This window comes from Amblyomma mixtum, chromosome 9 (assembly GCF_055824585.1).
Source record: "Amblyomma mixtum isolate Tamu chromosome 9, ASM5582458v1, whole genome shotgun sequence".
In the NCBI taxonomy this organism is placed as follows: domain Eukaryota; kingdom Metazoa; phylum Arthropoda; class Arachnida; order Ixodida; family Ixodidae; genus Amblyomma; species Amblyomma mixtum.
Window position 1 is genome coordinate 98,752,054 of NC_143020.1, and position 13,366 is coordinate 98,765,419.

Sequence of the window (13,366 nt, forward strand, 5' to 3'; positions counted from 1 at the left end):
AACGAAGCTACCGTTATAACGAAGTAATCGTCGGACCCCTTCAACTTCGTATAGCCTGGTTCAACTCTACCTGTCTCCGTAGTAGTAGAGCTGCAAATTAGCTGCTAAAACATATGCGTGTGTGCGTATATGCGTAACAGTTATGAATGGCACAAACCAGGCACTAGGCACTTTCTGTAAGGGTTCATCAATGCAGACAAAAGCCAAAGTTATGTTTAAAAAAACGTATTTTACTGTGGTTCATCACCGTGTCAAGAAAAAAAAGTAAACATCAACTGTACATAAAAGGTGGCGCTAAAAGGGCAGGCACGAAGGTTTGTGAGAGCGAGAGAGAAGATGACGCCCTTCTCTCGAGGTCTTCCGCAAGCCTTTTGGTGCCACTGACAGCCGTGCGTCAGCGTCGCAGATGCGTCACAAGCGTTCGACGTCACCAGTCACGAAACAATGAGGGCTTCCAGTCGTCGGCGTCACACATTACACGGTCAGGTAACAGTAGAGAACAAGGTCCCTGAGAAGCGACAGCCCTACAGTAGGGGCAGCTTCGAAGTCACCAGCCGCCCGGTAGACATGAACGAGCAGTTCTAATCTTACACTACAAAAATAACTTTAGCCGACAAGTTCGCCCACGGATCTACAGTTCACTATACAGGAGCATTGTAGTTGGCCTTCGGTTGTCATGCGTCTTCGGGGGGCAGTAAAATCTTTCCGTCGAATCAAGGCGTACTTCGTCACGGTTGTGACAAGGCCACGGTTGTGACGTGTAACTTTGCTACATTTGAACCGCAGGAAGGTCGTTTCCCTTCGCGAAATAGTGGCTCAGGACTCTTCGTTTTTTACAATGCCGCATGTGTTCACATGAAGACACATTCGGAAACGCAAGCAGTTCGTGTGTGGGTCGTTCGCTTGGTCACAGCCCGGAGCATGCGAGCGACTGCTAAGACTAAAACAAAAGCACGCTTGAATGTACGGGCTCGCTGCAGCAGGTCGAAGCGGGATCAACTCCAGCCGCACGTGAAGCACAGGGCACGCCGGCTCTGTTCGTTGGCGGGAGCAGTTTGCATTCGCTCCCTACGAAGCCATCTTCTCAACGATGGCTTCCCTCGCGCGCTTGTTTTGTTTGTTTGTAGCTGCGACGTTCGTCAATGACCGGCGCGGCCTGACGGAGAGACGTTGGGTTCTATGAAGCAGGGGAGCGCGAACGAGCCGGGTTCGACGAGGTCCTCTATCGAAGCCACAGTACCCGCAATGGTTCCGATGAGGCCGGCGATGAGTGTCACCAGAAGAACCACCTTCTCCCACATTGGCAGCTTCCTGCAAATTGAAATGAACATCGTGTTGCAGCTTTTGATGCGAAAGCAACAATACGCGAGTCGCCGAGCCATTTCGCGGAGTTGAGGCCAGGCCATACTGCGCATGCGCGAGGGGCAGTGACGTCACACAGATCACAGATGGCGCGCCGCCGCCATCGCTGCGCGGGTGACTCAGAGGCGCCGCCGCCGCGCTCGCCAGTTGCGCATGCTCAGTAGCGTCGCATAGCTAGCGTGCCGGGGCCGCCGCCGCTGCCGCGCGCTCTCCATCGCCTCTCTCTCTCTCCTCGTTGCTTTCGCAAACCTCCAGGTTTAACCAGAGCTAAACCACTGCCATTTTTTTCTTTTCATTGCCCTCGCTCTCTTCCAATTTTTTTTTAACTATGGTACTTCAACAGACAACGCAAGAACACACGAAAGCAAGGACGTGGAAAGGCGTACACGCCACGAGCTATATACTTGTCCCCGCCGTGGTGGCTCAGTGATTACGGCGCTCGGCTGCTGGCCCGAAAGACGCGGGTTCGATGTGGGCCACGGCGGCTGAATTTAAATGGAGGCGAAATTCTAGAGGCCCGTGTACTGTGCGATGTCAGCGCACGTTAAAGAACCCCAGCTAGCCGAAATTTCCGGAGCCCATTCACTACGGCGTCCCTCATAACCTGAGTCACTATGGGACGTTAAACCCAAACCAAACAATATACTTGTGATAGCGATTTGATGTCTATGCCCCCACTTTCTGGTTTATGTGCGCTTGTTCGCGGTCTGAGAAGTACACTAGGAACGAATCTACCAGTCTGTGCTCTTGAGCTCAAACAAAACCATTATGAACGGAGATAACAGCGATAAAACAGCAAAATAATGAGGTCAAAGCTGACAGCACGACTATTAAATATAGAAGCAATTACGATGCACTCTACAACATATAGCGTTCACTGCCACCGCGGTGGCTCAGTGGTTATGGTGCTCGGCTGCTGACCCGAAAACGCGGGTTCGATTCCGGCCGCGACGGTTGAATTTCTTTGGAGGAGAAATTCGAGGCCCGTGTACTGTGTGATGCCAGTGCACGTTAAAGAATCCCAGTTGGTCGAAATTTCCGGAGCCCTCCACAACGGCGTCTCTCATAGCCTTAGTCGCTTTGGAACGTTAAACCCCATAAACCAACCATATAGCGTTCTCTGGATAGAGCGAAGTCGTACGTCATTTGTAACGCGCGTGAGTTCGCGGCATCTTCAGGCGCACGATTACATGTTACATAATTTTAATTCTAGATTGCTACGCCCACAACATTATGCAGGAGATATGCACAGCTTCTTGAAAACAATCTGTTCACTCCTAAACATCAAACCCGTCCCGTCCCACTCCCTCTAAATTAGAAGTCGATGAAAGCTAAAGCCACACAATTACGAGAGGTACGCTATGTCTTCTACATGGTAGTTATACTAAGATCTTTCCGTAAATGTCAGCGTAGCAACGAACAGAAATACGTTTTCGAATTTTGTATCCATATGCAAACACACGCAATTTCCGCAAGGCCACAGTTTTGCAACTTGAAGTGTGGTTTATACCGGAGGTGTTCCCTGGCTGCCAACGGCCCGAGGCACGCTGCCTTCGTTGGTGACCACTCACACCTTCAGGATCTTGTGGTTTCATAAACAGGTGTACAAACTATCACACATACGTGCCAGTAGCTCAGCGCAGGGGCGTCTGTAGAGTGCAGACATTGTGCTTGTTAATGTGGGGTTAAAGATCCGAACCAGTATGTATTGTACCAATGCACCTTTGATTTCACTATCAGATACATAACTATCATACATACATACACTATCAGATTATCAAATCAAGCCCACCGCTACCTCACTGTCTTCCTTTTCCCCATTCGCTGCCTTTCGATCTTAGTACGAACGTGCAATAAGAGGGAGAGAGCGCCGCACAATTAGGGTGTGCCACTGATAGTTGGTGAAGAGACTTCTGGTCTTTTTTCTTCGGAAGCTAGCAGTTTTCAGAGATGTCTTTGCAAACCATGTAGGCTGCAGGCGGTATGAAATAAGCTGTCCCTCCTCATAGGTGGCGCCACATCGCGACGACTAAAAGTACTGTGGCCTCCTCATAGGTGACGCCACATGGCGATGAGTAAAAGAACTGAGGCTTCGTCATAGGTGGCGCCACATGACGATGACTAAAATAACTGAGGCCTCCTCGTAGGTGGCGCCACATCACGACGAGTAAAATAGCTGTGGCCTCCTCATAGGTGACGCCACATGGCGATGAGTAAAAGAACTGAGGCTTTGTCATAGGTGGCGCCACATGACGATGAGTAAAAGCACTGAGGCCTCCTCGTAGGTGGCGCCACATCGCGACGAGTAAAAGAACTGTGGCCTCCTCATAGGTGACGCCACATGGCGATGAGTAAAAGAACTGAGGCTTTGTCATAGGTGGCGCCACATGACGATGAGTAAAAGAACTAAGGCCTCCTCGTAGGTGGCGCAACGTCGCGACGAGTAAAAGAATTGAGGCCTTCTAAGGTGCCCCACTGCGAATAGACCAGTGTGGCAGGCATTGAAATAGAGAAGGCCGTGGTTGGAGCGACCCATACTGAAATCCGGTCCCGCAATTGCATAAACGTACCTCGTAAAAGGCAACCCCCGCTCTTCCGCACTTTCCGCCGCCAGGTCGAGGCTATCTCTGGCTAACGGAAAAATTAACCCTGCACTTAAATTGCCAACAGTTGCTCCGCCGCAACCAAGCGTTTGTTGTGTCGCCAGTTTCCTCAGTACAGTTACAGTGCATGTAGTGGATTTCCTCCTTTGCAGAAGTAACCAAGCTCTTTTCAGATACTTTCCCTGTAACCTACGAAGTGTCATGTGGGCTGCTACGCCTCAATTCACACGTCAGAGAAAAAAAGAAAAAAATTTCTTGCACAGGTGCCTAAACCCCATCTTGGTCCTTAGGGCTGACAATCTTGATACTTTTTTAATTAGATGGCACTGCAGATGTACCCAACCAGACCACTCTCTACTTAGAATCTCGTACTTATTACGTAGCTGTTTAAAAAGACACCAATCGAAGCGATGGGCATGAATCGAAGCTGGCATGTTTGATTTATTATCGTCTTTGGATGGTAAAGACCCCATATCTCAACTGAAATAGAAGCGTATATAAGCTAACACAGATGAAAATAAAATACAGGCATCCGAACCCTGGCCGTTTTCGCAAGCAGCCTAGGGTGCGCCAATAGTTTTTCGGGCGCGGATCCTTGAAGATAGGCTGCACCGCCATTGACTTTTCAGTTGGGATCACGGAGTCCGTTTCGGTCATGGCGTCGCAATATTAAATCATCCAGAGGAAAGGGCAAATTTTTTAACTCAATTTTGTAGGGAATAAATACGTACTTATCTATAGCGCAAAAGTCAACATAGCCAGAAAAGTCCGTCCAATAGCTTTCTACTAAGAAAAGAAATTTTGGTGTTGTTGTCCCTTCAAGAAAGCGTGCAAAAATTCAGGGGGCTTTTTGGCTCTCTAAAGTGCTGCAAGGCGAAAGCCTTTCCTGGCACACTGTTTGGCACTGACTGCGAGGCTGTCCGTGCTGTAGTACTGCTTTATTTGACTACACACTTTGACTGCAGCCGCCGCGGTGGCTCAGTGGCTATGGTGCTCGGCTGCTGTCCCAAAAGACGCGGGTTCGATCCCGGCCGCGGCGGATGGAATTTCTTTGGAGGAGAAATTCTAGAGGCCCGTGTACTGTGCGATGTCAGTGCACGTTAAAGAACCCCAGGTGGTCGAAATTTCCGGAACCCTTCACTACGGCGTCTCTCATAGCCTCAGTCGCTTTGGGACGTTAAACCCCATAAACCAAACCAACCTAAACCAAACTTTGACTGCACATTGCAACTATACACTTTGACTGCCGACTTTGGCTGCTTCTTTAGCACGACTCTCTCTCTCTGCTTCGATCACTTCGGTTGTATCCATGGCTCTGTTCGCAGTAATGCGGTATGTAATGTCGTCACCCACGGACGCCTTGCGCGCCCTGTCAGAGCGGACAACTATTTTACTAGTCGTCTGCTCCAAAAGGGGTCGTCAGGCATCCGTTATTGACTTCATTACTGCAAATCGATGCACTCTGACGTCATAACCATTTCGGCCAACCGAAAAGCGTGACACTTCTGCTGACAACCTTCTCCTGACAACCTTCTGCTGACAGCCTTCTGCTGACAGCCTTCTTCTGACAGAAGGCTTCTTCTGACAGCCTTCTTCTGACAGCCTTCTTCTGACAGCCTCCTGCTGACAACGTTCTGCTGACAACCTTCTGCTGACAACCTCCTGCTGACAACCTTCTCCTGACAACCTCCTGCTGACAACCTTCTCCTGACAACCTTCTCCTGAAAACCTTCTCCTGAAAACCTTCTGCTGACAGCCTTCTGCTGACAACCTTCTGCTGACAACCTTCTGCTGACAGCCTTCTCCTGACAACCTTCTCCTGACAACCTTCTCCTGACAACCTTCTCCTGACAACCTTCTGCTGACAACCTTCTGCTGACAACCTTCTGCTGACAACCTTCTGCTGACAGCCTTCTGCTGACAACCTTCGGCTGACAACCTTCTGCTGACAACCTTCTGCTGACAACCTTCTCCTGACAACCTTCTCCTGACAACCTTCTCCTGACAACCTTCTGCTGACAACCTTCTGCTGACAACCTTCTGCTGACAGCCTTCTGCTGACAGTCTTCTGCTGACAGCCTTCTGCTGACAACCTTCGGCTGACAACCTTTTGTCGACAGCCTTCTGTCGACAAACCTCTGTCGACAACGATGAGGCATTAAAGGCTTTCGCCTTAAAACGCGAGTCGTACTCCTGTGACGTCATTGGGCGTGGGCGACGTACCTGTCCTCCTTCCCATCCGGCGACCTGTCGGAGCAGAGCTTATAGTAGAAGATGCAGGGCAGGACGAAGGTGGTGAGGCCCACCATGAAGGAACCGACGAGAGGCAGCACCTTGTCAAAGTGGGGCACCGTCTCGGTGGTGAGCAGGAGAGCCACCATGATGGTCGCCCGCATGGCCACTCGCTTCCACGTGAACTCTGCGCGTTCAGAACAGGGATAAAAAAAAATGTCACTCCCAGGACAAGAAAAAAAAACCGACGAGAAGACTGGCAACTAAAGTGTTGAGAGGCGAAAGTCGAGGACACTATGCCTCGACGAATTGCGATGTATGTGACTTCACACCGTCCCCGTGGCTATATCGGTACCCAAATTGTACATCGTTCGGGGATCTTAAGTGTTAATTACGCTTAATTACGCATTTTCCCATCTAATTTGACATAAATCCCACGTTTCTCCGACCATTTTCTGACCATTTTCACTATGGCGTGACGGCTTCACATGGGTGTGACGTCACACCGTTCCCGTGGCTATATCGATAAAAAAATTATAAATCTTTCGGGAATCTGAAGTGTTAATTACGCTTAATTACACATTTTTCTACCTAATTTGACACAAGCCTGACGTTCCGCCGACCATTCTGTGACAATTTTCACTACGCCGTGATGACTTCCGGTGGATTTGACGTCACATCGTTCCCGTGGCTAAATCGACGTCCGCGCTATTTCGACGCAATTTCGACATTTTTGCCTATAATTAATTAACTAATTAATCTACACTCATCAAACTCGGCTGCTATGTTCATTTTTTCCTCCTCTATTTGAAGTAGTCATCGGTTGTCATATCTTTTTTCAGTTCCCGAGTTAAACGCGTGTGACACGCTTTGTTAACGGACGACATTGTGAGCCATTCAAGGCTTTCGCCTTAATACTTTCACAGGACGCTCAAGAGTCCGTTACGCGAATAGCCATCGGTTGTCATATCTTTTTTCAGTTCCCGAGTTAAACGCGTGTGACACGCTTTGTTAACGGACGACATTGTGAGCCATTCAAGGCTTTCGCCTTAATACTTTCACAGGACGCTCAAGAGTCCGTTACGCGAATATTCAGCGTTAACTCCAGCGGGTCAAGGAGGAACTTCAGTAACACTTCTGTTGGGCCTTGTTGGTGCATGATAATACTGCGCTGTATAAATGAGCGACTCAGGGACCATGCTCTAAATGTAAGGAATAAAATTGACAAATGTGTACATATTGTGTCGCACATTAATGTCTGCAGCAATTGTGCATCGCGATTCGAGGAGACTGCGATTCTGGGCAAAAGCAGAATATAGAAATGAACACGCGCGACTGGCTCTTGAAGCATTTCATATCAAGAAAAAAGCTGAAGGGTGCATCGGCGATACTTCCATATCTTTGTACGCAGCCGAGTTTAAGTTTTTGCGGTCGCGTCGTTGCCAGTAGCCTCACATGACTTAAGCTTTTTTGTTCGCTTGCACATGTGTGGTAAAACGGTTTATATATATATATATATATATATATATATATATATATATATCTATCTCAAACAAGGGAAGGGGATGAGGGGCTCGGTATACATATGAGAGAAGCCAACAGCCCCAGAAACCAAGGAACATAGGGGATTTTTATGTATATTTATTCGTGGTGTTGATCAATAGACAATATTAGTGAATATTTTATCGCTTAAAGATAATTGATTAGAAAAGCAGAAGAAAAAACAACCACATGCCGAATCCTCTATGTTCCTTGGTGTCTGTGGTTGTTGGCTTCTCTTTATCTTTATATATATATATATATATATATATATATATATATATATATATATATATATATATATATCGGTTGCGAGAGCATGAAGTACTTGACAGCTTACAGGAGTACATAGCGAAGTGTATATGCTTCGTTCATGGAAACATATTTATTGGACTCGACGTTTCGATCGGAAGACCGATCTTCTATATATATATATATATATATATATATATATATATATATATATATATATATACGCGTTGGTTTAAGAAGAATAAAGTAGTGTTGCGATTGGCCATGTGTTTATCTCGTGTACGTGGATTGCCTAATGCTTTGCGTACATCGATCATTTGTAGCATTATGGTGAAAGAGGAGTTTCATAAGACCGCGTTTAGTTTGGGGAGGGGCCGGGTTCTTCCATGTTTTCAACAAATCCTATCCATCTCGGCTTTGCGGCCACGTCGGCTTTTCATGTGTCCAGGTTCTCGTAGCAGTTCGGCTACCATCTGGCTCTAGGGCCAAGTCAGGTTGCTGCCAGCAACTTACTTTTAGCCCAGGTGACCGTCCAGGCGCTCAGTGCTCGGAGCCTCTGGCCATAATTTGCGCTGAGTGTGAACTGCTTTTTATGCGCGGATGGAGTAAGGGCGATTCACCCTTTCAAGCGCGTATCAGAACGCCAAAGTAATTCACACTCCTGGAAGTCTCGATGAGCTGGAGGACGTAAATGTGGCAAGAGGTAAAACGAATTCCAGGAGATTGCCGTTCACAGCACTTAAGACCTGTCGCAACGAAATATGTTTGTGTTCACTTTCGTTGTAAGACGAACTACTTTTTGGGCGCGGACTTAACCTGCGCGAACAGGCGCTCTAGCTTTGGCAGCGTTGCCTGCTATGTATGAAACGGAGTTTAGGTACCTTAAGGACAAAAAATTGGAGGCTTATCAAGGTTAAGCCCAGTGGATGCGAAGCATGTCCTTAGCGTTTGGAGGTATCTTGACCGCATACACGCCCGGCGCAAAGACGCTGGCGCGGTTGCGGGCACAGAGACTGACGCGACGGCGGGCGCGCGTCGCTTCATCCCTGGCGTGACGTCACATATCACGTGATGCAGCGATGGTGGCGCCGTCGCCGCGTCGCGCGCGACGGCGCGATCCGAAGCGTGGAGGCCTCCGCCGGGCGACGTCCGACGGCGCGATATGAGGCCCCATCTGTAGCCGGTGTGACGTCATCACGTGACGTCACATCATGTGATCTCACTTCAAGGTCAATGGTGGCCACCGCCGGGAGGCGACCGACGGCGCGATATGAGGCCCCATCTGCAGCCGGTGTGACGTCATCACGTGACGTCATGTCACGTGACCTACTTGAGGGTCACTTGAAGGTCAATGGTGGCCACCGCCGGGCGCCGCGCGAAAGCCCGAAACCTACGTTAATATGCTTCGCATAAAAGCCCTAACCTGTGGGGACGCCGAGATGCTCTTCGACTTCCTGGCACATAGGGTTGATGATGATGAGGAAGCCTGTGATGAGGTGGACGATGAAAAGGAGCTGGACTGCGATGCTCACGGCCCCGTCCCCGATGGAGAGGAGGATGTTGGCGCTCACGTAGTTGCCGAAGGTTAGGTAGCCCAGGGTTGCCATCACCACGTAGATGGCGACTAGGCCTGCGCACGGGAAGCAAAGCAGCATTTTGTTAGCCATGTGATGTGCGCGCAGATTGCACACATTGAAACTAGCCTTCGACGTATGTGTCCTTAAAGAGCGTTTCATTACTGTTTCATGGACTTCTATCCTCTTCGGTCGACGTTTACTGAAATCATACCGATTTTAAACAAGAACGAATTACGGGACGTTCAGACATCTGATATGATAGGTCTGCGAAATTCTGACGCAAGCACCACAGTCACAGTATACTGGACAAAACAATTCTGGCCAAAAGCACTTTTGAACGGGAAAGAGTTTATGAGCGCAGTTTTTTGCATATACTGTAAGATTTCACTATGTCAATCAATATATCCGCAAACCTCCCGTCGACAGGCTCGCATTTTTTTAGCTATTAAAGTTTTTGCTATCACCAAAAGTGTTCTTCATTGGTTTTCTGTAGCAGTCTTAAATGCTCCATGCGAGTGATGGAAAATGTTTAAAACAAAGATTTCGCTACACATCGGAAGAATGGGCCTTTACCTTCAATATTCCCATAACAGCACCCTACAACTTTCCAATATTCGAATCGAAATTTTTAATCCAAGAACCTTGGACATGGAGAATCATCCTTTGCCAAAATGGACTGTCGACTACCTATAAACTTGTTATAGACTCCATTGCTATGAGCAGATTTTTCGTTTTCTCCATTCATAGTCTATAAACTGGTCTATAAACAGAAGTCCATTAAGAGTGTATGGCCATAAATCTATATTTTGCCCATAGGCTGTCAATAGAATTTTTATTGCCTATCGACTACTGTATTGGATTTGTCTACAGAAAGCATATAAACTTTATAGACAAAGTTTATAGACAGTCCATACACTACGTAAGGAAATTTTTTGTAGTGGATGTTTCTAGTCTCGGGGAGGAAGAAGTGGGAGCCAACGACCCCCTCTACTTCGACCGTTACGAAAGTGGACCTGTACATGGGCTGTTCAAAAAATTGCGAGGACACTTTGGCAACTAAAGTGTTGAGATGTTAGAACCGAGGTCACTATGTCGTGACGACTTCCGATGGATGTGACGTCACACCGTTCCCGTGGCTATATCGACACCCAAAGCATACATCTTTCGGGGATCTTAATCGTTAATTACGCTGAATTACAAATTTTTCCATCTAATTTGACAGAAATCGGACGTTTTTCCGACCATTCTGTGACAATTTTCACTATGCCGCGACGACTTCCGGTGGATGTGACGTCACACCGTTCCCGTGGCTATATCGACGCCCGCGCTATTGAGACGCAACATCGACATTTATGGCTAGAATTAATTAACTAAATAATCGACAGTCATCAAACTTGGCGATGTCAATGCACGTTAAAGAACCCCAGGTGGTCGAAATTTCCGGAGCCCTTCACTACGGCGTCCCTCATAGCCTGAGTTGCTTCGGGACGTTAAACCCCAATAAACCAACCAACCAACCGCTTCTAGGTTTATTTTTTCCCCTCCATCTGAAGCCATCATTCGTTTTCTCCCATCTATTCTAGCTCCCGAGTTAACACGAGTGAACGCTGCCAAAGGTGTGGCACCCTCTGCTGACGGACGACAGTATCAGCCATTAAAGGCTTTCGCCTTAAAATTTCGACCTTCGTTACTCTCACCGATGGTTGCGTAGGCCACCGCCAGGGGGAACCGGCTACGTTCCTTCATGTCGTTCTGGATGGTGGGAAACATGGCCGCGCCGCCGTAGGAGAACATGATGGTGCCGAAACCGCGGAAGTACCCCGCCAGGGAGATGGTCGTTGGGCCCTGGGGCCAGGCTGCTTCTTCGTTGGCCATACGGATGCAGCACACCACTACGATGATGACGAACGCCACCGCGGTCGCACCCATGGCGCCGAACGCGGCGAACCTGCGCAGTCCGGTTAATGTCACCGTGAGAAAAACGCTTATTAACGACCTATGCGGTCGAACCTTAGTAAGTGTTATGAACAGGCTAACGCCAGAAAAATCGGAGGGGACTCTTTAGCTGCACCTTAAGGTTATGACGCAATAGCGCAATGGTTTAACTACCATGTATGCAGAAGGTCATTCTCTACTTAACATACATGGATCCCTGGAAGTCCTCACACCCTTCTTAGCGCAGTGGTGGAGAGGTTAAGCGATGCGCCACTGCCTTGCGATGGCAGGTGCTCCCAGGGGCAGGCTTTGTGCCGCCCTTAAGGTTATGAGGTGATAGGGCAATGGTTTAAATGCCACCTATGCAGAAGGTCATTCTCTACTTTGCATTCATAGATCCCTGGGATCTATGATGCACCCAATTCTAAAACGCACTTTCAAGCTGTTACTCAATGTACGCCTTCGTGGACACACTGTTAAATGAGAAAACTATATCTAAAAGTTGCGTTTACACTAGTCCAGCCCCCCAACTAGCGGGTAATTGTCGCACGCACGTATAGTGCTGATTTTTAAAAAACAAATGCAGGCTTGGAAAAGAAGTTCTATATTTCAGTGATTTTGCTCAAAGTTGCACTGGGCAGTTGTTAACAAAGGGACTACCTCATAGGTACGTACACTGCGAAGTCTGAAACCTCAATATGAGAACTTTTGTTTACAGATATTTTTATCGCCCTCCCGCGTTCTTTCTTTTCTACCCCCATCCGATGACCGTGGCGCCAACGCATCTTGCTTACGTCACAGATGAATGCAGGCCCAGAAAATGCGTACAAATGTAAAAATTGTGGTTAGTTAAATGCACAGGCCGGTGCTACACTCACCCGAAGTCCTTGGGCGTCCCCAGAAGCATCAGGACGCCCAAGCCCACGGCGATGATGATGAGCCAGTAGCAGAAGTAGATAGTGACTGTTCCGCCGGAAAACTGCTTCGTCACGTCCATCACGAGCTGTGCGGACAGCAGCAGGAATACCGAACCGTAGCCGAAGAGGCCCAAGATCTGAATAGCGGACGTTCCCATCCTGAAAAAAGGTCGAATGAATGAATGAATGAATGGTTTTGCTTTTATGAGAGTTTAACGTCCCAAAGCGACTCAGGTTATGAGGTACGCCGTAGTGAAAGGCTCCGGAAATTTCGACCACCTAGGGTTCCTTAACGTGCACTGACAGTACCCCGGCCTCAAGAATCTCGATCGCCTCCGTCGAAATTCGACTGAATGAATGAATGAATGGTTTTGGTTTTATGAGAGTTTAATGTCCCAAAGCAACTCAGGCTATAAGGGACGTTGTAGTGAAGGGCTCCGGAAATTTGCACCTCCTTGGGTTACTAACGCGCACTGATACCGCACAGTACACCGGCCTCAAGAATCTCGATCGCCCCCATCAAAATTCGACTGAATTAATTAATCAATAAATTAATTAATTAATCAATGGTCTTGGTTTTATCAGAGTTTGATGTCCCAAAACGACTCCCCTTTGAGGGACGACGTAGTGGAGGGCTCCGGAAATTCCGACCACCTGGGGTTCTTTAACGTGCACTGACATCGCACAGTACAGCGGCCTCTAGTATCTCGATCCCGTCCATCGAAATTCTACTGATGAATGAATGAATCGTAATGGCGCCGCTGCAGCCATGGTTTAGAGAAAAAAACACCAAAAAGACTCAACATAAACGGAAAAGCTACGGGAGAGCGCTTCTTCGCCCTTCGTCTTCTCTAAGCTATGCACTAACCTTTCCCCCAGCGTATTTCACTAGGCCGCGGTATGACCCCGCGACCTTTTTGATCCCAAGTAGGCGGGAACGACTTGCAGA

At 48.2% G+C, this 13,366-nt stretch overlaps 1 protein-coding gene across 3 annotated transcripts in view; it reads right to left on the reverse strand.

Annotated features, from left to right (window-relative positions):
- Positions 1–209: 209 nt before the first annotated feature.
- Positions 210–13,366, reverse strand: part of LOC149330277 (uncharacterized) — a 132,531-nt gene continuing 119,374 nt past the window's right edge. For all 3 annotated transcript variants that reach the window (XM_089560882.1, XM_089560880.1, XM_089560881.1), the window contains 5 exons: positions 12,379–12,576; positions 11,263–11,513; positions 9,412–9,618; positions 6,189–6,384; positions 210–1,311 (listed from right to left, as the gene is read on the reverse strand). In XM_089560882.1, coding sequence (XP_089417008.1) covers positions 1,140–1,311; positions 6,189–6,384; positions 9,412–9,618; positions 11,263–11,513; positions 12,379–12,576 — 1,024 coding nt within the window. In that variant the 3' untranslated portion in view covers positions 210–1,139. The remainder of the gene's footprint in view (positions 1,312–6,188; positions 6,385–9,411; positions 9,619–11,262; positions 11,514–12,378; positions 12,577–13,366) is intronic.